At 40.4% G+C, this 26,172-nt stretch overlaps 1 protein-coding gene and 1 long non-coding RNA gene across 2 annotated transcripts in view; both read left to right on the forward strand.

Moving 5' to 3' along the window:
- The window catches only part of LOC306848654 (peregrin-like), a 36,173-nt gene extending 24,822 nt beyond the window's left edge, over positions 1–11,351 (forward strand). The window contains exons 12-16 of the mRNA XM_079383330.1: positions 931–1,078; positions 1,654–1,787; positions 1,871–1,986; positions 7,362–7,516; positions 10,282–11,351. Of these exons, the coding sequence (XP_079239456.1) occupies positions 931–1,078; positions 1,654–1,787; positions 1,871–1,986; positions 7,362–7,516; positions 10,282–10,465 (737 nt within the window). The 3' untranslated portion in view covers positions 10,466–11,351. The remainder of the gene's footprint in view (positions 1–930; positions 1,079–1,653; positions 1,788–1,870; positions 1,987–7,361; positions 7,517–10,281) is intronic.
- Positions 11,352–12,396: 1,045 nt separating this feature from the next.
- Positions 12,397–20,926, forward strand: LOC306848655. Its single transcript, XR_013782266.1, has 4 exons — positions 12,397–12,512; positions 17,771–17,959; positions 19,371–19,836; positions 20,275–20,926. It is a non-coding gene; the product is annotated as an uncharacterized lncRNA (long non-coding RNA).
- The last annotated feature ends 5,246 nt before the right edge of the window (positions 20,927–26,172 follow it).

Below are 26,172 nucleotides of genomic sequence, written 5' to 3' on the forward strand. Positions count from 1 at the left end.
GCATTAATGTGCATGTGACTTATATAATGCTCCGTGCTAAAGAAGGTTGTCAAAAGAGAAATCTTTGAATGCAACGTGAGCAGATCTAAATGTAATGCTGCAATTGACACTTTTCATTCATTTTCACATTTAGCTTAAAGCATGACTTTTATAATCAATTAAGTTTAATTGTGCAGTTTTTGCCCCTTATCTTGAATTTGGGGGGCATTTTTGTTGAGTTTGGTGGCATTTTTGCCTCAGGCCCTTATTCATTTCCGACTCTGGCCTCTATACAGCTACTTACAGTCTCTGGTAACACTTTGATCAAATTGCCAGTTCAAATTTGCATTTTCTGCGGTTCTTCGCTGAATCCTGCCGGTTTAACTGGATGCTTGTCAAGGTTTCAATCATCACCGCTCATATTCACACGCTGACTATGAGGAAACTCCCACACTTCTCTGCGAGTCAGATGTTTTCTGTAAAGAGGCTTGAATCCTGGGAAGTCCCCACCATCAGAAGACCCATGAAGACTCCAGGACGAGTGCTTGAATGGAAAACAAAGCCTGGTTCACCAAAAAAGTCACTATTTACCCACCCCAGTGTTTACTTTTTTAGTGGAAAACAAGAAGTGTTGATCATGCAGCTGTTTTCTGTACAGCGGCTGTTTAGGCACAGAAAGGATGTATGACATCCGTATGATTGGAATTTTACTCCTGTCATTTACATCAGTCAGCCGTGTCAGTGATACACATTACTAGAGAGTAATTAAGCTTGTCAGATTGTAATAATGAGAACAAAACCTCACACGTTTCATAATTTTCAATATCACCAAAGTGGAGCTTGTTGCTGTTTGTGAACAGACATCTGGAGAAACTCATGGTTTGTGATCAGTTGAGCTCCAACAGATGTGTCAGTGTAACTGAGTTTCTTTTCATGCTGTGCTCCTCTCAGATCTTCACAGTAATGGTTTTGGTGGAAGCAGTCAGCCGAAAACTGAGAGTTTCCTGGTGTACAGGAACGAGCGCAGTCTGCCACGCTCCAGCTCCGACTCAGAGTCCACCAGCAGCAGCAGCAGCAGCGCCGCGTCCGACAGGACCAGGTACACACTAACACACTCACGCATTCACACACTCACACAACCTTATCCTGTTTTTGTTTAGTCAAGTTTGTCAATGAAACGTATGAGCATTTTAGTCAAGGTTTAGTCACATTTTCATCATGCTGTAATTCCTTGAATGAAATTCCTAGTAATTCCAAATGGCAATAGCCTATGTTTCTCTGTTAAAACAACAGAGCTTGAGTAAGTGCATTTATTCAGTGATCACAATCGCAAACAATATGAGATCTCGACTGTGACAGAACAGAGCGGCTGAGTGACGCTTTCATTTAGCTCGCTAAACTCCAGCTTGTTTCTTGGTGTTTTCAGATCATCATTGGCACCACTTCTCTTTCGTCCTTTTTTTTTTGACAAAAATAAAAAGAGGTTTTTGGTCAAGTTTCAGCTGCACAGTCCTTAAGAATGTGTAATGTGAAGCGTTTAACTCCCACGCAGAGTTTACAGTGTAGTGAACAAGCACCTGCTGATCTGTTTGGAGAGAGCGGGTTGATGTGAATGATGTGAATGCACGAGAGGGATGCCAGTGTCACGAAGTGCTGTTGTTTTTCTCTCCGCAGCACCACTCCTTCTAAACAGGGCCGTGGAAAAGCCTCGTTCTCACGCTCGGCCTTTCAGGAGGACAGCAGCGAGGAAACGTCCGGCACGGAGAACGACTCCTACTCCATGGGAGGATCCCGAGGAGTGTCTCACTGTGAGTGCAGCAGACGCGCTTCAGACCGGCCCGCAATCGCTCTGTCCGTGGCCTGACCTGTGTGTGTGTGTGTGTGTTTGCAGTGGTTCGGGGCCGGGGCCGCTCTGGATGCTGGATGAGTTCAGATGACTACAGCTCTCTGGTTGCTCTGGATCTGGTGTGGGCCAAGTGCAGAGGATACCCATCATACCCCGCTCTGGTGAGTGTCGCACTGCATGCTCCTGTCCATGAAAGCTACACCGCTGCAATGTCTGGGGTCATGTTTCATACCAAAAAGAAGTGTAAAGCAGCAGACATTTTGAAGAATAAAAGAAATAAAACGTGGCCGGCTCCATCATTTTGAGAGGGTTTGACTCAGAAACACATTTAGTTTCAATCACTATATGAAATGGAAAGCCCTCTGTTTGTGCTCCAGACCAAGATTATTTTTGTAAACGAAAACTAAGACGAAAACGATTGAGCAAAAAACATTTTCATAAACTGAAATAAAATAAAAACATCAAAATAAATGAAAAACTGCCATATTGACCTGAATATAAGATGTTTTTTTTTTCTTGAAAATGCATCTGAAAAAACGCGGTGGTTTTGTTCAGGGTCTAGACCAGAGGTACTCAGCAGGTGGCCTGTCGGCATTCATTTTGTGGCCCTGAAGATTAATGTATTTTTATTACAGTTTGCGCTCAAAATATTAGGCAATTTAATTTTTTAAATTTTTTTTATTAAATGTAGCCGCAGTAGTAAAAGCAAGCAATAAATATACTTTATTATAATGAAAATACCAGAGATGGCTTGAAGAACACAGTTAGCCCATGTATTGTCGCGTCATATGTTTATTGTCGTATACTGTTGGTAGGGTTGGGTATCGTTCAAAAATGTTCGATACCGGTTCCTGAACGATACTTTTTTCGATACCAATTTTATGAAAACAGTTTTAACAAGATTACATTATCTCAAAAAACTTTGGTTTTATTTTTTTCAGCTTGTGGACATGTATACAGACTCAAAGACTCATCTCCTGAGCCACTGCACAAAGGAACAAAATATAGCCAACACAATAAATCAGTGCAAATAATGTTAATAAAGCTCAAATAGTTTTCAGTTTACACTAGTGCATGCTCGTTTTAAAACGCATAGCTCAGACAGAATCATCATTTCTATTCATTTATTCTAGGTTGTTAAAGACTTCAAGAAATTTAAAATCTTTATCCTCTTTCATAAGTGGATGTTTTATTTTCTTTCACCACATGTTTTATTGTTATTAAATTCTTGTCTATAAGACAAATTGCCATAATATAAGTGATAGCAAAAAAAATTAAAATATTAGCGGTGAAATGTCGCCCGATTATGTCAAACGTCATACGCTCACTGGATGTCATGATGACAACAAATGTCATGAAGGAAAAGTTTCAATATCTCGCCTGCAATTTCGGACCTTCTCCAAAAAGACATAAAAAAATAAGAAAAAATAAACAAATGATTTACAAGTTTAACGTGCGTTTATCGAAGTAGGAAATATAATTAGTGTTCTTGAAATATGAAATAGAAGCGGGTCCGGATTGAATTCCCTCCGGGTCCGGATCCGGACCGGAGTCCGGACTTTGAGAAGCACTGGTGTAGAGGGAGAAGAGCAGTGGGGAGAGAACGCAGCCCTGAGGAGCTCCAGTGCTGATGGTTCGAGTGCTGGATGTGAATTTACCAAGCTTTACTAACTGTTGTCTGTCTGTCAGGAAGCTGTTGATCCACTGACAGACGGAGGTGGGGACGGAGAGCTGAGTTAGTTTATTTTGAAGGGTTTCCTTCAAAGCTGAAGTCCACAAACAGGATCCTCACATAAGTCCCTGGTCTGTCCAGATGCTGCAGGATGAAGTGCAGTCCCATGTTGACTGCATCATCCACAGACCTGTTTGCTCTGTAGGCAAACTGCAGGGGGTCCAGTAAGGGACCAGTGATGTCCTTCAGATGAGCCGAAACCAGTCTTTCAAATGATTTCATGGCTACAGACGTTAGAGCCACAGGTCTGTAGTCATTAAGTCCAGTAATTTTGGGTTTCTTTGGGACGGGGATGATGGTGGAGCATTTGAAGCATGAGGGGACTTCACACAGCTCCAGTGATCTGTTGAAGATCTGTGTGAAGATGGGGGCCAGCTGATCAGCACAGATTTTTAGGCAGGCTGGTGACACACCATCTGGACCAGGTGCTTTCCTTCTTTTGTTTTTCCTGAAGACCTGGCACACATCATCTTCGCTGATTTGAATTGTAGGTGTGGGGGAGAGAGGGGTTGCTGGAGGTGTTAATGGTTGTGTGGAGGGGTGTTCTGGGCGGGTGTGGGGTGATCTTTCAAAATGACAAAAGAACTTGTTCAAGTCGTCTGCCAGGTGTTGATTCTCCAGAGTGCTGGATGATGGTGACTTGTAACTGGTGATATCCTTCATTTCTATCCACACTGAAGCAGGATCACTGGAAGAGAATTTGTTCCTGAGCTTGTCAGAATAATTCCTCTTTGTCACTCTGATCTCCTTTTCCAGTGTGTATTTGGCCTGTTTGTACAAGACTTTATCCCCCTTTCTGTGAGCATCTTCTTTGGCCTGACGGAGCTGTCTGAGTTTGGCAGTGAACCATGGTTTGTCATTGTTGTAGAATAGATGAGTCCTGGTAGGAATGCACATGTCCTCACAGAAACTGATATAAGATGTTACAGTCTCTGTGAGCTCGTCCAGATCGATGGCAGCGGCTTCAAAAACAGTCTAATCAGTGAGAGAGAAACAGGCTTGTAAATCCTGCTCTGTTTCATTAGTCCATCTTTTAACAGTTCTTAATACAGGCTTCGCAGACTTAAGTTTCTGCCTGTAGGTCGGAATAAGATGAACCAAACAGTGATCAGAGAGTCCTAAAGCTGCTCGTGGAACAGAGTGATATGCGTCCTTTATTGTTGTGTAACAGTGATCCAATATATTACTGTCTCTGGTGGGACATGTGATGTTCTGTCTGTATTTTGGCAGTTCACGGGAGAGATTTGCTTTATTAAAGTCCCCGAGAATGATTAAAACAGAGTCCGGGTGTTGTTGTTCACTCTCTGTGATCAGATCAGTGAGTTTTTGTAAAGCTGTGCTCACGTGCGCTTGCGGTGGAATGTAGACTCACGAGAATAAACGAGCAGAACTCCCGCGGCGAATAGAACGGCTTGCAGTTAATGAAGAGCGTTTCTAGATCTGAACAGCACATCTTCTTTAACACAGTTACATCTGTACACCACCTCTCATTGATGTAAAAGCATGTCCCGCCGCCGCGCGATTTCCCCGTTGATTCCGTGTCCCGATCTGCTCTGATCAGCTGGTAATTAGGCAGATGAATCGCGCTGTCCGGTATGTCGCCATTCAGCCAGGTTTCCGTGAAACACCGTGAAGTTTGTCCGTTTTGTTGGGTAGAGAGCGGAGATTCGCCAGATGGATGCTAGGCAACGGCATTCGAAAACCACGCTGTCCGTCTCTGTCTCTCTTCCCCCGTCTGCGCCTCCTGTAGCGTTTGACCAGAGCTACGGCTCCGCCAACTACAATGTCCAGCAAAACGCCCGAAAAATCAAAATCCGGTAAAAGATTTTGTGGTGTGTTCTGCCGAATGTTCAACAAGTCATCCCTGGTAAAACTGATCGTATTTGAAAAACAAACAAAAACAGTACAAACACTGGAGAGCAATGCACAATAGCTGCCATCAGCGGCGCCATTTTTCCTTCCTATATGGTTAATATAAATATGAAAAATAATACTACTTTCTGAAGTACTTTGTGAACTATGTTTGCTCAAGAATGTTTGTAGTTTTAGCATTTTGAATTTGTACAATATTCCGTTCAATATAGCAAAACAAACTTTTAATCCAATTTTTGGTAACACTTTAAAATAAGGTTCCATTTATTAACATTAGTTAATGTATTAACTAACATGAACAAACAATGAACAATGCATTTATTACACTATTTATTAAACTTTGTTAATGTTAGTTAATGAAAATACAGTTGTTCATTGTTTACTCATGTTAGTTCACAGTACATTAACTAATGTTAACAAACACAACTTATAAATTTAATAATGCATCAGTAAATGCTGAAATTAACATTAACTAAGATTAATAAATGCTGTAGAAGTATTGTTCATTCTTAGTTCATGTTTACTAATGTTGTTAACTAATGTTAATAAATGGAACCTTATTCTAAAGTGTTACCCAATTTTTTGTTCCAGATTTTTACTCTAACAAAAAAAAAAAAAATATATATATATATAGCCTGATGGGAACAAACTTACTCTGTAAGTGATTTTAAAACATAAGACAGTAGCCTACCCAGATGTGAAGACCACAGTAAGATTTCACTTCTACTGATAATGAAGTGTTGCTAGGCTACTATGAGATGGATAGACTAAATGTTATATAATTCAGATGGGCTACCTGTTATTTTAGTTACATCAGAAAGTGTATATTTTAAATGTGATTGGTACATTTTACCAGTGTTTACCATGCATTCAAAACAAAAATTAAAATAGGAAAAACAAATTAAATAGGAAAATAATTTAAGAAAAAAAAATTCTTAATAAAACACGAGATTTGGTTTTCAAAAAGCCTTTTCCAAAAGGTACATCTTGAAAAATTGGCAATCAAACTAAATTAGCCATTCTAAATCGTGCTTTCAAGAAAAATAGACCAGCATCGCCCCAGAAAAAAAGATAAGTGCATTCTTGCTGTAAACAATAAAAACTTTTGCCTACATCTTGTGAACAATCTGCCAGGCTGTTTTGAACAAATGTGCATAAACTACACGCTTATAATTCTTCATAAATGAAAAGAGCAAATTTAAATATGCCTTTACTGTTAAATGCCATTGTCTCTCCTTAAACTCTGCAGTGTATATGTGGCCATTGGTCCTTTATAGAAGCATTAAAAATATAAAATTATATAGACTACAGAAAGCAAGCAACAAGCACTCCCTAAGCTGTCATTAATTAAAATATCATGCATGTGTAATACAGTGCATATATTTAAATTGATTTGATCTATATGTGCTTTTTTTTTTTCTTTTCATGGCTAACTGAAAATCTATGCACGTGGCTTTCCTGAGGTACAAGTAATGTACATCTCATCTGATGTTCATCCTCTTTTATTTATTTATTTTTTGCTGTAATTTGTAGTAAAGAGGAGTTGATCAGAGGAGAGAAAAAAAAGAAAACCACAAATATATATAAAAAAAAAAGAAAAAAGTATTTGAAATTTTTTCCAAAAAAACTCATTTTGATAAACACAATGAATGTTGTTTTTCCATTGGCATTTGTATTGAGTCGACAGTAGAGCAGCAGTGAAGGGATTGATGTGCAGGCACTCAAAGCACTGTTTAAGTAACACTGTGGAACAATAAATAACCCAAAATAATAAAAGGGATGTAACTGCAGCACCTGACCTGTGATCAGACGTGTGGAGGAGCTCCTGTGGAAACTGCTCCCTCCACAGTGACTGAAGTTACTGTGTGTGTCCAGCAGGGGCCGCTTCAGTCCTCTCTTCTCATTTTGACACGTGTGATATCCTTCCCTCAGATCATTGATCCCAAGATGCCACGGGAGGGCGTGTTCCACCGGGGCGTCCCGATTCCTGTCCCTCCTGTAGAGGTGCTGAAGCTAGGAGAGCAGATGACACAGGAGGCAAGGGAACATCTCTTCCTCGTGCTCTTCTTCGACAACAAGAGGACCTGGTTAGTCACGCACTCCTGTTCTTCCTCCTGCTTGTTGTTCTTAGGAGAGAGACAGCTTGCCATAACTATGTACACAAACACGCACTAATGCATTGGTGTCTTTGCTCAGAGGTGTGTGTCTGTCGAAAGTGAGAAATCTTAGCTAGACTATCATTCAAAGGTTTGTGCTCCGTTAGACTTTTGTTTGTTTTTCAAAGAAATTAATACTTTTATTGATAGGGGACGTATTAAATTGGTCAAAAGTGCCAGTAAAGACATTTGATTTCTATTTCAAATAAACGCTGTTCTTTTGAACTTTCTGTTCATCTGTGAATCCTGAAAAATAAAACGTATGACAGTTTCCATAAAAATATTCATCAGCGCAACTGTTTTCAACACTGATGATAATCAGAAATGTGTCTTGAGCAGCAAATCAGTATATTAGAATGATTTCTGAAGATCATGTGACATAATGATGCTGAAAATTCAGCTGCGCATCACAGAAATACATTACAGTTTAACAGATATTCACAGAGAAAACAGCTTTGAAATTGTAACATTTGACAAGATTATTTTATGCAGCCTCGGTGTGCACGAGAGACTCCAGTCCAAACATCTTGCCGACCACAAACCTATAAAAATATGTTGCAAATATTTGCAAAGGTTAGTTTTTGTTTGATGACTGAAGTTGTGTGAGTCAGTTGAGTTGAGAGGAGACTGCTTTGCATCATTTTTTATCAGAAAGTATATGAAGAGTTCATTTGCAAAAGTAGATAACTCTGTTTTTAACCATTTTGAAAAATCATGTATTATTCATTGTGCATTCCAATTAATCTGCAGGCGGGTTATTTTGATTAGGTTAAAAAATAACTCAAAAAGACAGCTAACACAATAAAAATATGATAACATAATAAAAAAAACATGATTTTTGAAAAAAAAAAAACGGGGTTATCTGTTTTTGCAAATAAGCTCTTCACATGTTGCTCCTGTGCCGGTGGAAACTGCACCCTGTCACAGGAAACACTGATTTTCTTCCTCATGTTTTGATGTCGCTGCTGTGATGTGAGGAATCTTCCACACTTAGTCGTAGAAACTTCTGTTGGTAATTTTCCCACCGAAGTGACAGACGTGACGGATATATTTTTCTCAGCATGCGGTTTATGCCTTTGATCTCTGACTCTTAACTCTTACATTGTCATTCAAAAACCTAGAAATGCATCATTCTCATATATTTCACAACTAAGCACATTTTGCTGTAATTGCTGTACCGTGATGCCCCACATCTCATTCTCATTACTGTAGAGTGTCTTAAAGTTCGAGTTTTGAGGTGGGTTTTGGTCATTTTCCAGCATTTCAGTGCTGATTATTCTTAATGATCACACAATCATTACTGTAGGACAGGGGCTTTCCTGAAGCATCATGATAAATGTAGGTGGTGCTTAGTATTCATTATAAAACATCATAATGATCTTTGCCGTTACAAGGCTCTATAATGCTCGTTGATGTTGATCCACTTTGACCTTCTCATGAGAGCGATGTAACCCTGTCAGCATCTCTGAACATCCTGTGCAGCAAACAGAGAGAAATAGGCCAGAGGAAATGGACTGAAAGAACATGTGACAGTACAAGCAGGGATGGTGTCAGTATTCGTGTGCTGTCAAAATGTCCTACTTCCAATTTCAGAAGTCCTGATTACAAACATGTAGCATTCAAGTGCTGTTGGACTGAATAGGAATCGTGGAGGATGCCAGGTTTCCTGGTAAAATCTTATTGAAGCCAAAATTGTAGATATTTAATTTTGAATAAAATGTAGCATTCCATTCATTGACAACTATATCATCACTCACAGTGCTATCTTTACAGTTAGCGTGTTGATGAGTCTGGATTTTCAGTTAAATACATGCTGTTTTGCTGTGTATAAAACATACAAAATGCTTGAAATGGTTATTGCACTACTATGTGCATGACTTTCACATTAAAACAAGGTGATCTTGCTTTTGTGGGGAAAAAGCATACCTGTCCCAGCAGCAAATTGTTTTCCCCTCCACCATGCTTAAAGTTTATGGTCTGCACAACTCAGAAACATGGGTTTAAAAATGATAGTAGTAGGTTTATTGGTCAGATTTTGGTTTTATCAACTAGCTCAGGGATGGGCAACTTCGGTACTGGAGGGCCACAGTCCTGCAGAGTTTAGCTCCAACCCTAATCAAACACACCTGAACCAGCGAATCAAGATCTTCAAGATCACTATAAAGCTACAATCAGGTGTGTTTGATTAGGGTTGAAGCTAAACTCTGCAGGACTGTGGCCCTCCAGTACCGAAGTTGCCCATCCCTGAACTAGCTAGTCAAATGTGTTGTGCGATGACATAAAGCAGGGTTCCTCAAATCTTTCCCTGGAGGTCCAATCTGCTGCAGAGTTTAGCTCCAATCCTGATTAAACTCACCTAATTTTCTAATGATCTTGAAGACTCTGATTAGAAGAAGAATTGTATGTGGAAGATGCACCGTTACAACTTCTGTGGGGCGTGAAGAAACAGTAATGTAACTAATTACTGTTGCCAGAAAGTAATAAGTAACAATATTACTTTTGAAAGGAGTAACTAGTAATGAGTAATATATTACATTCATTGAGTAACTAGCCCAACACTGATTGATGTGTAGTTGTAAAGTTACTTATAGTTAGTAGAATGTCTAAAGTGGACTATCAGATAAAGTGTAACCAGTTATCTTTATAGTTATCGTTCTTGGTGTGAATGGGTCTTAAATCTGTGTGTGTGTGTGCAGGCAATGGCTGCCGCGCTCCAAACTGGTTCCTCTGGGCGTCAATCAGGATCTGGACAAAGAGAAGATGCTGGAAGGCCGGAAGTCGAACATCAGGAAGTCTGTTCAGTTAGCGTATCACCGCGCCATGCAGCACCGCAACAAAGTCCAGGGCGACCCCAGCAGCGACACGAGCGACAGCGACTGAATGCACGCGGTTTACACGACTCCAGACGGTGATGCATTTCCACTGAAACACACTCTGATACTCTCTACTCTGGTGCTAAAGCGCTTCGGGCCCGGTGTGAAAGACTGGCGCGTCAGGCGTGTGTTTAATGTTAGATGTGGCTGTAGATACACAGTCCGTTTACCTCACACTACAGCCAATATTCCAGATTCGATGAACACACTCTCTGTCAGACCTCTCCTTACCACAGCAAAAATAAAACCCAATCCGGATTCTAAAGCGCGCTGTGTGACGTGTGTGCGTGCCAGAATCCATGTGAACGCTGGCAGATGAGGCTGATGTGAAAAGCATGCTACACTTTTATGCAGAACATGCACAAGTGAAACGTGATAATGTATTTATTTGTTCTTCCAAACGATCCTCCTCTCCCCATGAAGTCACCCGCACATCTGGTGAAACGGTGTATCTGTTGTGTATATTTCTCTCATGTTCTGTATTGTTCGTTAAGAACGAATGAACGAATCCATGACTGTTGTCTGACCATGTGCCAGTTCTGTAGAACTTTTATACAGTATATATATAAATAATACAAGCGATAGACTTTAATAAAAAAAGGTTTGAGTTTTGTACGTTTCTTTCCTTTTTTTAAATATTATTTTTATTACATTTTCTCGAAACACAAGACTGACACATGTACATACCGTGTCTGTAACAACACTTACAATGTACAAAAAACCAAACAAACACCAGGGGCTCTTATCACATAAAACTAAATATGATAGCACAAACCAGTATTAGGTTAATACAGTATTTACTTTGGAAGTTAGATTTAATAATCCATTGCAAACAATAACAACCACAGCTGTAAGGGGTTCATGTAATGCACATTAAAATATATTTTAATACCTAATCAAGAATGTTGATCCTTGCACACCTGCTTCTTAGTTTTTTGTTGGTTTTGTTCTGGTTTTTGGTGAATGATCAAGAATCTATGTAGAAATGGGTGTGAACTCAAGCTTGAGTAATCTCTGTTAATTAACCAAACCATCATTCGTGATTAGTAGGATTAACCCTAATGTGCTTTTCTGTACATTTTGAAGAGGATGTTCTTTTTTCTGAAAAAGCTAGTTGCTGTTATTGCATTTCACTAAAACTTACTGACTTTGTTCACAGTTTTTTTGGGGGGGTAATTTTTCCACTTAGCAGTTACTTCAGTGTAAGTTTTGTGGATTTGTACTTTGCTAAATTGACTGTAACACTCTCTTAGCTTTCGTGTTTCAACACACCTTTCCTCAAGCCACGAGATTTCAGCTAATAATCATCACGAGTCGCAGGCAGAAGCCAAACACTTCTGGATAGGGGTTCGTTCAAACATGAATCTGAGCAACAGCGGTAGCCATGCTTACAAACAATGCTAAAAATAGTGGAAAACAACATCTTCCTGAATGCATCTGTGACAGAGGAATAAATGTTGGAGGTGAAGGAGAACTGGTTTGTGACTGACTCACAGCTGTAAGACAGGTTCTTCAGAGTTGTCCTCAGCAGCTGTTCTCCTATTCAAGCCACACACTCTCAGGCAGTGTAACCCAAACCACTTCTGCTCGTCTGTATTTATCCTCCTCAAGTTCTGCTTTAAGTTACACACAGATAAATCCTGAAAGCGGCGCTTACTGAGAACTTTACTCTTTCACAACCATTACTATTTCTTTCAGGTGATGCAAATCTAGTTTCACACAAAACACACTTGAGCCAGCCTCATTGTCTTGTTTTGACGTGGATCTCAAGTTGTGATTGCAAAGAAAGCCTCTCTGTGCGTGCGGCTTGTGTGAAGAATGTACTCAAGGATATGAACGTCTGCCAACTCCTAAAGCACACAAACTCTGTTATACGAGCCGCTCGTGCTTTTATGTAAACACACGTTTGCAGAAGTTTCATAAGGCATACACTAGCTCATTGTGAAGAGAATGTTCGTTATGGATTTTGGGTTGTTGACAGTTGTTTTTTTTTCTCTGAATGATTACTTTATATATACATATAAATACATACATTATAAATGGAATCCATACAGGTAATGACTTAAGTACACCTTTGATATAAGTTTACCTCTTCTTTTTTTTGCATGACGTTTCTAAATTTTTAGCAGGTCACTGCCATGTTTAAGCACAAACCTAGCAACTAACATGTTTTAGCACATATCTTATGTTTCTGGTGTTTTTTTAGCACAATTGTAGATTTGAAAGATAGCATACTGTTTTGGTCAGAACATCCTGAAGGTCTGGGCTGAGCCTTTACTGTTGATCTAACTTTTTTGATCAATTTCATGTGTGCTTGCTCCGTGAATGTATTCATTTCCGCTGTTCTTTCTAAAAAAAAAAAAAAAATCTCTTACCTAATCTTTTGAATGGTAGTGTATATACACCAGCTACAGGTAAATAATGTATGATTTTTATAAATTGTCAGTGATGATAAAATCTTTAATGGTCTAACCAAGATTACATACATACAGTAGTATTTCTCACACTGTAGTTGTGGTGAGATAATCACTACTGATGCCTTGCTGTGTTGGTCTGTTATCTGTGTGTTTGTCATATCCACAGTACAAGTTCTCGTGTAAGAGTGGATAAAAGTGAGAAGGTGCATGTGTTCACATCAAAAAGATCTTAACGTAACATGCACAAACCTTGTGCTTGCTGCATAGCTCTTTTCCTGTCATACATTGCTGTGGCAGTCTTTGAAGATGTGTCAGTCAGCAGTTCTGCAGGTACAAGGTTCAGCTTCAAAGTCTTGCCGATATACATCCTTCTAAGTGCAAAGACATTTCATTACATGTATGAACCCTTAAATGCATGCACAAATGCAAATCACTGTTGTTCTCAGTCGGGGCAGTCGTGGCCTAATGGATAGAGAGTCGGACTTGTAACCCAAAGGTCGTGGGTTCGAGTCTCAGGTCCGGCAGGGATTGTAGGTGGAGGGAGTCAACACTTTCTCCACTCTCAATACCACGACTGAGGTGAGACCCTTGAGCAAGGCACCGAACCCCCAACTGCTCCCCGGGCGCCGCAGCGTTGGCTGCCCACTGCTCCGGGTGTATGTTCACTACTGTGTGTACACTTGGATGGGCTAAATGCAGAGCACAAATTCCGAGTATGGGTCACCATACTTGGCCACACACCACTTCCCTTTCCACTTCCTACTTCACTTCCCTTTCTGTTTTCACAGATTTTCCATTTCAGTAAAATGCTCTAGCCCCCTGCTTACCGTAGTGATGAGATACATAGCAGACTGTCGTCACTCAATGGCTGGATGTCTAAGTGGTGTCCACAGAATAACATAGGTTTTATAGACAATTGGATGAGTTTTTGGGGCAGACCTGACCTGTTGAAAAGAGATGGTGTTCATCCCTCCTGGGGAGGTGCTGCTCTTCTCTCTATAAATATGGCACATAGTCAGAGTTTGTGAAGTGCAGAAAAATGGCTAAAACTAGATGATGTATACATTACTTTAAACAAGTGTATCCCCAAGATTGTCATAAACATGAGCCATGTCTAAAAGGTAAAGGGGATGTGTTGCTACATTTTATAGTACTATTTTTCAGTATTTCTCAGAGGTCTTTCAGTTATTATTAGTTTGAATAATCATGCTTTATATAACATTATCCAGAGAAACAAGTGTAAATCCCTTGTGATGTTTGTACTGGCTATTGTATACAGGCCACCAGGGCACCATACAGACTTTATTAAAGAATTTGCTGATTTTCTATCAGAGTTAGTACTGGCTGTAGATAAAGTCTTAATTGTTGGCCATCTTAATATCCACGTAGATAATGAAAAATATCCATTGGGATCAGCATTTATTGACAAATGACTTGCTTCTTGCTTCAGACCAAGGCTGCATCTCCTTGCTAGTATTACTTGATCTTAGTGCTGCGTTCGACACTATAGACCATGATATACTCATAGATCGATTACAAAACTATACTGGTATTCAAGGGCAGGCTTTAAGATGGTTTAGATCCTACCTGTCCGATCGCTACCACTTTGTTCATTTAAATGGAGAGTCATCTCAATTATCACCAGTAAAGTATGGAGTACCACAAGGATCTGTCCTAGGTCCTCTGCTATTTTCAATATACATGTTGCCCCTTGGTAATATTATTAGAAAATACGGGATTAGTTTTCATTGTTATGCTGATGATACTCAACTATATAAAACCAGATGAAACTTCTAAACTATCTAAGCTAATAGATTGTGTAAAAAATGAAAAAGATTGGATGACCAATAATTTCCTCCTATTAAATTCAGATAGACAGAGATATTACTTATTGGACCAAAAAACAGTACACAGAATCTCTTGGATTACAATTTACAACTAGACGGTCGGATGCACTGTTACGTCCTCTAAAGTCAAAAATCTGGGTGTTATATTAGACAGCAACTTTTGGTAGTACCTAGGATAGCAAAGTCCACTAAAGGAGGTAGAGCTTTTTCACATTTGGCTCCCAAACTCTGGAATAACCTTCCTGATAACATTCGGGGTTCAGACACTCTCTCTCTGTTTAAATCTAGATTAAAGACACATCTCTTTAGCCAAGCATTCACATAATGCATCGTATAATCTTGTACTGCAGTTATATCTGATCAAATGTACATTATTATTATTCTTTAGCTTGGGTTGAACAAATCATTTTTGCTTAGATGGAACAGCAGCTACGCTAATCATGTCTCTATTTGTTTCTCTGTTGATTAACATCCCGTGGTAACTAGGAATGACAGAAGCTTCAGTCTGGATCCAACCCTTAAATGATCTGAGATGACCGAACACCTGAGAAAAGATAATACCAACCCCTCAGAGGATGCCAACGCTCAGACAACATACAGAATTACCAAATTTTGCCATAAGTTAAATATATTAAGGTTCTGCAATATATAAATATATTATTGTGGAAACTTCATTTCCTGTAGAGCTGCTTTGCAACGATTTGTATCGTAAAAAGCGCTATACAAATAAACTTGAACTTAAACATTCTGAACTCTATTGAGGACAGACAACAGATCTCAGTACCTACTCATTATTGTAGTCTCTTTATTTTATTTATTTTTTTCACTATTATTTGTATAGCGCTTTTAACAATACAAATTGTCAAAACAGCTTGATATAAAGCTGGGTGGCTTTACATCAGTTTTACAGTATTTAGACGGGGAAACAGTCTGTCGAAATAGTGTCATTCTCCTCTTCTCCAGTTTAGCCAGTCTGTCTGCTTCCTGACCAGGGCCCCAGTTAGTCAAATACGAACTCTAAGACTATGTGCCATATTTCTAGAGAGAAGAGCGGCACCACCCCAGGAGGGATGAACACCATCTCTTTTCAACAGGTCAGGTCTGCCCCAAAAACTCGTCCAATTGTCTATAAAGTCTATGTTATTCTGCGGGCACCACTTAGACATCCAGCCATTGAGTGACGACAGTCTGAACTCTGGAACAATCTACTTAACTCTGTTCAGGAGACAGACACACTCTGTCATCTCATCACCCCGGTAAGCAGGGAGCGGACCAGAGCATATTACAGTGTCTGACACTTGCAAGTTCACACACCTCTTTAACATTATTTTTACATTTTTAGTGATCTCCGACTGGCGAGGTTGAACATCATTAGCGCCGACGTGGATAACAATCTAACTGAATTTACGTTTAGCATTAGCCACCACTTTTAAATTTGCCAAGATGTCAGGCGCTCTGGCTCCCGGTAAACATTGGATTATGGTGGCTGGTGTCTCTATTTTTACGTTCCATACAATAGAATCGCCAATTACTAGAGCACTGTCATCCGGTTTCTCAGTGGGTGCGTCACAGTGGAGAAAACCTGTTTGATGTTCTGATCGGAACGGAAAAGCGGTGTTTTGACCCGCGACTAGGCCGCCTCACAGTCACCCAGTTGCCCTGCTGCACGGGCTCAACCGGAACCGAGCAATGTGCAGGTCTCCCTGAGCTAGTCGCATCCAAAGCCGTATCTACAGCCCTCACATTCTTACTGTCCTCAGTTAAAGTTTGGATACGTGTCTCTAATTCTGAAATCATCTCTGTCAGCCTAACTATTTCCCTGCATGTATCACATGTGAATCCGTCGCTGCTGACAGAGACAGATAAACTGTACATGTAGCAAGCAGTGCAAACAACAATAGCAGGAGAAGAAGCCATTACTCACCATGATTGTAGAGTAATTCCGACTCACTATAGTTGTTTGATGGACTGTTTGAAGGAGCAAGAGAGAAAAGAAACAGAGCGAGAGAGAAAGAAGCAGTGGTAGATAACGTGAATGGAGATGCGATTGACAAGCTAATAGGCTAACATAATGCTAATGTGCTGTTTAGATTAAGAGATTAAAGGCAGATGATGTCAAATTAGTCTTAAATCAGAAATATGGTGAGAATTAAATTATACTTTAGCGATTTAAACAACAGAGAGTTGTCAGAGATCTCAGATGCACGTGGAGTTAGGGGCACTTGCCAATAACCCTTTAACAGGTCTAATTTGGTGACATACCTAGCAGAGCCTACTCTGTCAACACAGTCTTCTAACCGAGGTAGTGGAAAGGAGTCAGGTTGCGTTAAGGAATTAACTTTACGGTAATCGGTACAGAAGCGATAGGAGCCGTCAGGTTTAGACACTAATAAACAAGGGGAACTCCATGGACTCTGACTAGGCACTGCTAGACCATGCTGCAGCATATACTCAACCTCAGATCTCATTATGTCACGCTTCCTGGGATTTACTCTATAACGATGTTGCTTGACAGGATGATATTCACCTACATCAATGTCTTGTGTCAACATGGTCGTTCTACCAGGCACATCCGAAAAGAGTGAAGGAACTTCATGAACCAATTTAATAATTTGCTCACATTGTTCTGTTGTCAGGTGTGCAAGAAAGGTCTGCAAATCACTCAAAATAACAGAATTTAAGCTTTTTAGCTGCAACTTGTGCAACTTTTTCAACTGGCTCATCTTTGGGCATTTCACTAACAGTAGCCACCGCAACAGGTGAAACCGAGGAAATAGGTTTCTCTCCACGCACAATAAACTGTTTCAACATATTTATGTGACATATGCATGTCTTACGACATCGATCAGGAGTATGAATGACATAACTGGTGTCACTGAGCTTTTCTTTGACTTCATATGGACCCGAAAAGTTTGCTCAAAACACAGAACTGGGGTCAGGTAAAAGAACAAGGACACTATCACCAGGTTGAAAACTACGATTCACGTTTCTCTTATCGTAGCGGGTCTTCATTCTTGACTGAGCTGTAATCAGATGTTCTCTGGCCAGTTCGCAGGCTTTATACAGTCGCTCAAGAACAGTGCTGACGTAGTCAAGAACGGTCACAGGAGGAGAGTCTTTAGCTAATAATTGCTCACTAAGCAACTTCAACGGTCCACGCACAGTGTGACCGAAAACGAGATCAGCCGGACTAAACCCAAGACTCTCTTGCTCTGCCTCACGGACAGCAAACATAAGGTATGGAAGACCCTCAGCCCAGTCCTTCCCATGGCCTACGCAGTAGGAGCGCAACATTGATTTAAGGATTTAATGGAATCTCTCAAGCGCATATCATCCTGAGTCGCAGGGTGCGCTTGAGATATTCCATTAAATCCTTAAATCAATGTTGCGCTCGTGCTGCGTAGCCCATGGGTAGTTTGTCAAAGAGTTTGAGCCCTAACTCGGCAAGGGTCTGTGAGAATGCCTTGGACATAAAGTTAGACCCTTGGTCAGTTTGCACAACACGGGTTAAACCAAACGTAGTACAAAACTTCACCAGCTCTTTAGTTATCACTTGGGCTCTAATTAAACGTAAAAGGTATTGCCTCTGGGAAACGTGTTGCAGTACACATAATTCTTAGAATATATTTGTGTCCTGATTTAGACTTGGGTACCGGACCCACACAGTCAACAAGGAGTCGCTCAAAAGGTTCTCTCATAACCAGAATTGGCTGCAAAGGGGCAACTGGTATATTTTTTTTCCCAGCCAATTGACAAACAGGACACGATCTACAAAAGTTAGACATGTCCGATTTTAATCCGGGCCAATAAAAATACCTGGAAACTTTTTGTGACACCCAAATGTCCAGATAGCACGTTCATGAGCCAGTTTTAACACCTGCTCACGATAACCAGCTGGCAATACAATTTGGAACAATTCTTGTGAATCCACATGAGCTCTATCCCTCCACTTACGCATGAGCACCAAATTTTTCCAGAAATAAGTTACCTTAGCATTAGACACTTGACTAAGGGAAACAGCAGCTTCAATGTATTTTATTAATGAGGGGTCTAATTTCTGTGCAGCCACCAACTGTTCCCTACCAACCTTTAAAGGAAAAGTAACTGAGCCCTCACTGCTAGGGAAAAGTTCTGGCTCTACAGGCACCTTATCTTCCACATGTTGGTCACAAATTGGGGACACCAAAAAAGATTCAGAGAGATCCACTATGTCACTGGATTTAGAGAATTGGGCACATGTCACGACACATGCAGGGAAAGCTGCCGGGAATTGACGTGGAAGATCAGGTTGTTCAGAGATTCAATCTACGCATGCGCTGATTTATGACTGCGTGTTTTGAGTTTGAGCTCCATCAAATTGATTCTTTATCGTCTATTTTCTATCTTAAAAACTATTTTATACACTATAATTTTTGTTTCTATAACGTCTGAATATATCCCCAATAGCATTCTAAAACAAAACCAATCAGAGTGCCTTGTTATCACTAGTTTTATTTTGATTTCTCGAGTCTGCTATTAGCTTATAGCCCGTTAGCATCGGCAGCGTGGCTGCCGCTAATCTCGCTTACACTGCTAATATTCTATTCACACACATTACCATTGTTTCACTGTTACTTGCTTAAATGGCTGATTTGTGTCTCCTTTTGAGTGGAGGCGAGGACACATTCGAGCTGCATTCGGTGCAGCTGGAGCTGGAGGCCATGGAGAAGCAGATCCGCGACCTGGTGGAGAAGCAGGCCCAGCTGAGAGAGCGGAGAGCCGCGCTGGAAACATCCCGGGCTGCCGCTCACAAGTCCGGGGTAAGTATACAGCATGCTGCTAATACTCCCACCATCCCTACTCTCCGTGTGTTTCTCTGCACAGGCCCTGTGCACCCAGGACGCGATCTTCCCAGATGTCCTTCACTCCGGCGCCGGGACGCCACGGACCCTGGGTGCACCAGCAGCGGAAGACACAAGCTAGGCCCCGGGCGACGACCTCTCCCCCTCCGCCGCCTCCGGTCTTCGAGATCTCCACCCGGAAGACAAGCTTCGCTCCCCTCCGCGAGACGGAACGCGATGCTGTGATCGTCGGGGACTGCATCGTCCGGCACGTCTGTGCAACGTTAGCTGAAGGTAAAGTGCACACTCACTGTTTCCCCGGTGCTCGTGTTCTCGAAGTTTCTGCGCAGATACCCGCGATCCTGAAGGGCGACGAGAGCATCGGTGCTGTCGTGCTGCACGCGGGGGTTAATATCAAAATTGACTGCGGGCGGCAGATCCTTTTCCTATTTAGCACCCAAACTCTGGAACAATCTACTTAACACTGTTCAGGAGACAGACACACTCTGTCAGTTTAAATCTAGATTAAAGACACATTTCTTTAACCTGGCTTACACATAACACACAAATACACTTCTATTATTCAAATCCGTTAAAGGATTGTTAGGCTGCATTAATTAGATCAACCGGAACCGGGAACACTCCTCATGACACACAATGTACTCGTTACATCATAAGAAGAATGGCATCTATGCTAATATTTGTATGTTTCTTTCTTATTCTGTTTTTCAGTCTGTGTCCGGATCAGATGGTGGATCGGCGCCAGATGATGTCTCCCTGATCGTCGGCGGAGGCCGGACACCTGGATGAGCCCCAGGGACATATCCCCAGTGAAGACCTCGACTTAAATACAATAAAAATAAAACGAAAAGAAAAGAACTAAAAATATAATAAAATACCTAACTATATAATACTATTATTGTTAGAAATTGCAACAATATACAAATCGAAATATAATACATTTATACATTTCAAATTTTAATTAAAACAATAAGTTAACAATAAATAAACAATAATATCCTGGCCAGAGGAGAACTGGCCCCGCGACTGAGCCTGGTTTCTCCCAAGGTTTTTTTCTCCATTCTGTCACAGAGGGAGTTTTGGTTCCTTGCCGCTGTCGCCTCTGGCTTGCTCAGTTGGGGACACTTAATTTCTAGCGATTATCGTCAATTTGATTTCACAGATACTATTTAAACTAAACGGAGCTAGACAATGACATCACTGAGTTCAATAATGAAATGCCTTTAACTGAAAATTTTATGTTTAATCTTATTATTATACATTACTGACACTCTATCCTCCAATTTGATACTGTTGAGTGCTTTGACACAATCTGTATTGTTAAAAGCGCTATATAAATAAAAGTGACTTGACTTGACCTGACAAAGACAATAGCTGTGCTGTGATTTCGGCTATATTTGCATGTAAAATTAGAAAAGCAACTTAATATCTACTTGAACTGAAAGCACTGCTCCTCTCAGCCACTCACTGAACAGACCGGACGCAGAGAGAGAGAGAGGTGGTGTGTGCGTGCTGGGAAAGCAAGACCTCACGCTCAAGCGGCAGTACCAGCGAGTCACAGACTTGCTAATGTTTGTTCAAGAAGTCGCTAGATTTGTGACTAGTCGCTAAATCTAGCGATAAAGTCGCTAAGTTGGCAACACTGCCTCCATCAAATCCAAGCTGAGCCTGCTGAGTTAAGTCTTCTGAGGTCAGGCAAACCAGTGTTAGGCACAAGCAGACTAGCTTCACTCTCCTATCTCTATATCATCTCTCATACCAGACAAAGGTACTTCAGACCAGCCTTTTAATTAATGAGCATATACTGTTTATGCCCTTTTTATTCAAGACTGGCCATCGTAAAAATAAGAAATGGGGCATAGTGTTCAAGTGCATGGACATCAGGTCAGTCCATCTCGACTTTCTTAGTAGTACTGACTCAGGCTGATTCCTGATGACCCTACAATGATTCATTGCCTGTCATATGAGTTGCTGTGTGACCAGAGAACCAACTTCAAATGGGAGAAGGCAAATTGAACGAATCCTTTATCACTCTGCAAAATGAACTACAAAGTCACCTTGCAAGCCAGCAGACAATTTGTCTACAACCCACCTCACTTTGGCGGTTGCTTGAAGAAAGAGATTTGCTTGATCAAAGCAGCCCTCATAGTGACCATCGGGCCCCAGAATGTCCCTGAGGAGGTACTGAGAACATTATTGATTGAGTTTGAAGGTACCCTCAACTCCAAGCCCCTTGGGTTTAGCTCCTCAGATATAGCTGACCCTCACCCAATGACCTGGATATTACCTACCCAGTTTACAAACTCACCAGAAGTGGAAGACAGACAAGAGGCCATTACAGATTAGTGATGTGGTCATGATTGTCTATCCTGAACTTTCTCTTTTTTTAAATAAAGACTTACTTTTAGTGTTTTTGTTTTTATTATGACAGGGCAATGAAGAGTTGACAGGAAGTGAAGTGGGAGAGAGAAAAGGGGGGCAAGACTGGGAAAGTTCCTCAAGCTGGGATTCAAACTCTGGATGCCTATAGTGCAATGGCACTATATGACAATGACAATGACAATTTATTTATATAGCACGATTAATTTCGACTTCTGTCGACCAATGTGCTTTCCAGTAAGACTTTAAAAACATATAAATCAATGAACAAATGTTGGTATAAAATCAATTAACTATATGTTGGTGCGCTGTCCGCGAGGCTATTGGCCCCAATGAACCTGAACTTTCTTATGCCCTCTGGCCAGTGGGTAAGGTCACCCAGGTGTTCCCAGGCTCAGATGGCAGCTAGTGTGGACGTTAAAGGTAGGACTTACACATTAGTTGGGGCTTGACTCAATCAGATCCCAGCCTTACCAGAGCAGTACATGATATATGAGGGGTATAACCAAAAACCCTGCCTAATAAACAGGAGTTTCAGGGCTGTTGATAGCAGGGAGAAAAGTGGTGATGATTCTAGGAGCCCCTGGCTTTTGGCCTCCACCCCCCTTACTAACAGGGGCCACATTAACTTAAAGGCTTGGCGGGGCTGAAGCCCAGGGCCTTGTTTGGCTGTAGAGGAAACAAAAAGTAGACCTAGATTGATTGGCCATTGGGAGCACCCAAATTTCTCCCAGTGAGCTGATCATCGAAACCCCAAAACACCATTTTATATATACAAACCCGATTCCAAAAAAGTTGGGACACTGTACAAATTACGAATAAAAAAGGAATGCAATAATTTACAAATCTCATAAACTTATATTTTATTCACAATAGAATATAGATAACATATCAAATGTTGAAAGTGAGACATTTTGAAATGTCATGCCAAATATTGGCTCATTTTGGATTTCATGAGAGCTACACATTCCAAAAAAGTTGGGACAGGTAGCAAAAGAGGCCGGAAAAGTTAAATGTACATATAAGGAACAGCTGGAGGACCAATTTGCAACTTATTAGGTCAATTGGCAACATGATTGGGTATAAAAAGAGCCTCTCAGAGTGGCAGTGTCTCTCAGAAGTCAAGATGGCAAGAGGATCACCAATTCCCCCAATGCTGCGGTGAAAAATAGTGGAGCAATATCAGAAAGGAGTTTCTCAGAGAAAAATTGAAGTTGAAGTTATGAAGTTATCATCATCTACAGTGCATAATATCATCCAAAAATTCAGAGAAACTGGAACAATCTCTGTGCATAAGGGTCAAGGCCGGAAAACCATACTGGATGCCCGTGATCTTCGGGCCCTTAGACGGCACTGCATCGCATACAGGAATGCTACTGTAATGGAAATCACAACATGGGCTCAGGAATACTTCCAGAAAACATTGTCGGAGAACACAATCCACCGTGCTATTCGCTGTTGCCAGCTAAAACTCTATAGGTCAAAAAAGAAGCCATATCTAAACATGATCCAGAACCACAGGCGTTTTCTCTGGGCCAAGGCTTATTTAAAATGGACTGTGGCAAAGTGGAAAACTGTTCTGTGGTCAGATGAATCAAAATTTGAAGTTCTTTTTGGAAAATTGGGAAGCCATGTCATCCGGACAAAAGAGGACAAGGACAACCCAAGTTGTTATCAGCGCTCAGTTCAGAAGCCTGCATCTCTGATGGTATGGGGTTGCATGAGTGCGTGTGGCATGGGCAGCTTACACATCTGGAAAGGCACCATCAATGCTGAAAGGTATATCCAAGTTCTAGAACAACATATGCTCCCATCCAGACGTTATCTCTTTTAGGGAAGACCTTGCATTTTCCAACATGACAATGCCAGACCACATACTGCATCAATTACAACATCATGGCTGCATAGAAGGAGGATCCGGGTACTGAAATGGCCAGCCTGCAGTCCAGATCTTTCACCCATAGAAAACATTTGGCGCATCATAAAGAGGAAGATGCGACAAAGAAGACCTAAGACAGTTGAGCAACTAGAAGCCTGTATTAGACAAGAATGGGAAAACATTCCTATTCCTAAACTTGAGCAACTTGTCTCCTCAGTCCCCAGACGTTTGCAGACTGTTATAAAAAGAAGAGGGGATGCCACACAGTGGTAAACATGGCCTTGTCCCAACTTTTTTGAGATGTGTTGATGCCATGAAATTTAAAATAAACTTATTTTTCCCTTAAAATTATTCATTTTCTCAGTTTAAACATTTGATATGTCATCTATGTTGTATTCTGAATAAAATATTGAAATTTGAAATTTCCACATCATTGCATTCTGTTTTTATTCACAATTTGTACAGTGTCCCAACTTTTTTGGAATCGGGTTTGTATATGGCTTGCATCAGCTGGCAGTCAGCTGTTCCTGACACGTACAAATCCAGTTTTGACACCTATTACAGAAGTCGATTTATATTTCCATTTATTCAGCCTCTCTTCTATTGCATGGCTACACACCACATCTAACTCCCTCCTCCATCCCCAACTCCACCTAACTGTATTAATCTGATATCTGTTGAGATTGTTTGCAGGTTTTTGTTTTTACATTTACGTTGCAGCTTTATTTGGCATGTTTACAACAACTCATGTTAAATTGTGAATCATATATGTATGCATGATTACTGGATCTGTTCTGTTACTACCGGGTGGTTTGACCTGCTATTTCTTCAAATATAGATTGTATATGTTACATTATGTCAGTAGGTGGGGACCAGTGACTGTTAAATTGTATTTGATGTCTGAATCATTAATAGATTAGTTCAAAACTCTGGACGAAACAAGTCTTTAGTCATTTATTTCAAATGATTTTTTACTTAGGCCTAATGAATTAATTTAAAGTAATAAATATGTTTTAAATAGACCCATTTATAACATTAAAACCAGAAACTCAAATAAATTAGCCTATATATTTTATTTTGTTTTGTTTTCAGAGTCGTGGGAGAACCGTGATCTATAGTCTAAAAATCAATTATCCAGAATCATAGCTTAAAAAATACACAGGCTAATAGGCTTATATCTGGCATAGAAACAAAAATCGTTTCTAATATTAAAATGTAGTTCCGCAATTCATGTGCATTATCATTATACCATTTGATGAAAGTGGTCCTGACTGAATAAGTGCTGCTAAAAAACGTGTTTATTTACGTGTATGTCAGTCCTCACAGACGCTCGACACATGAAAGATTCATCCTTGTCTAGTGCCTGCGCTATTTCTCTCCAAAAGTTATGAGCAATAAAAATGTAATTGTACTCATTTAGAGTTGGTGCTATATTTGAATCCCTTGGCTTTAATGCAGCACATGGGAAACAAACACCAAACATGATGAAACAGCATTACCTTGTTAAACTGTGCAGTGCAAGGGAACAGCTGGAGTGGACCGGCGTCACCTGCACAGTGCCGCTCTGATGAAGTGATAACTAGCGAAAGTCTGGTGGCCCATAAATGTTATATGTGAACATAAAGGCTCTGTTGTGAAGCTGTCTGAAACCAGACTGAATAGCTCTGACCAAATGTCGAGGTAAACTCAACTGTACACAATGGTAAATACAGTACTAGCATTTCAATCCCCACAGCACCACCCCTATTTACTTACTAACACTAGAAATATGATATTTTGGTATTTATTATCAATGTCACTATTATTATAATAGATTTGTATTAAATGCTGGGTAACATAAAGGCAATAAGTCACTTCTGCTTATTTTAGTTTCATGTGTTGAAGATATTTTTCATTACAAATAGCATTGTTTAATGTTATTATTATCATTTGTTGTTGTTGGTAATTAACCATGGTAATTAGAAGTATGGTTTTACCTGAGTCGTGATCACTGCACAGTTAACTCTGATTCAAGAGTTACAGTAGCTTTTGTTTAAGGAGAATTTAAAAGTTCTAATAAACTTTAAGTAAAATATTAACTCTGTAGAGCCTGCAATATAATGGAATGTTAAATGTATTTGCAGTAGTTTGTGGGCTGGATAGGCAGAGTTTTAGCCCGAGTCCAGTCCTGATGAATCAGGCAATGAACTAGGGCAAGAAAGAAGACATTTAACAATAACTCTTGAAGGCAGTCATATGTTTAAAGGTTGTTGCTGTTTCTGGAAACATGTTTACTTTGACCTCATATCTGGTATTTATGCATTAATACTTTTCATGTGTTGTAGCATGAAGATTTGGTATGCATACTTATA

This window comes from Barbus barbus (assembly GCF_936440315.1).
Source record: "Barbus barbus genome assembly, chromosome: 28".
Classification (NCBI taxonomy): domain Eukaryota; kingdom Metazoa; phylum Chordata; class Actinopteri; order Cypriniformes; family Cyprinidae; genus Barbus; species Barbus barbus.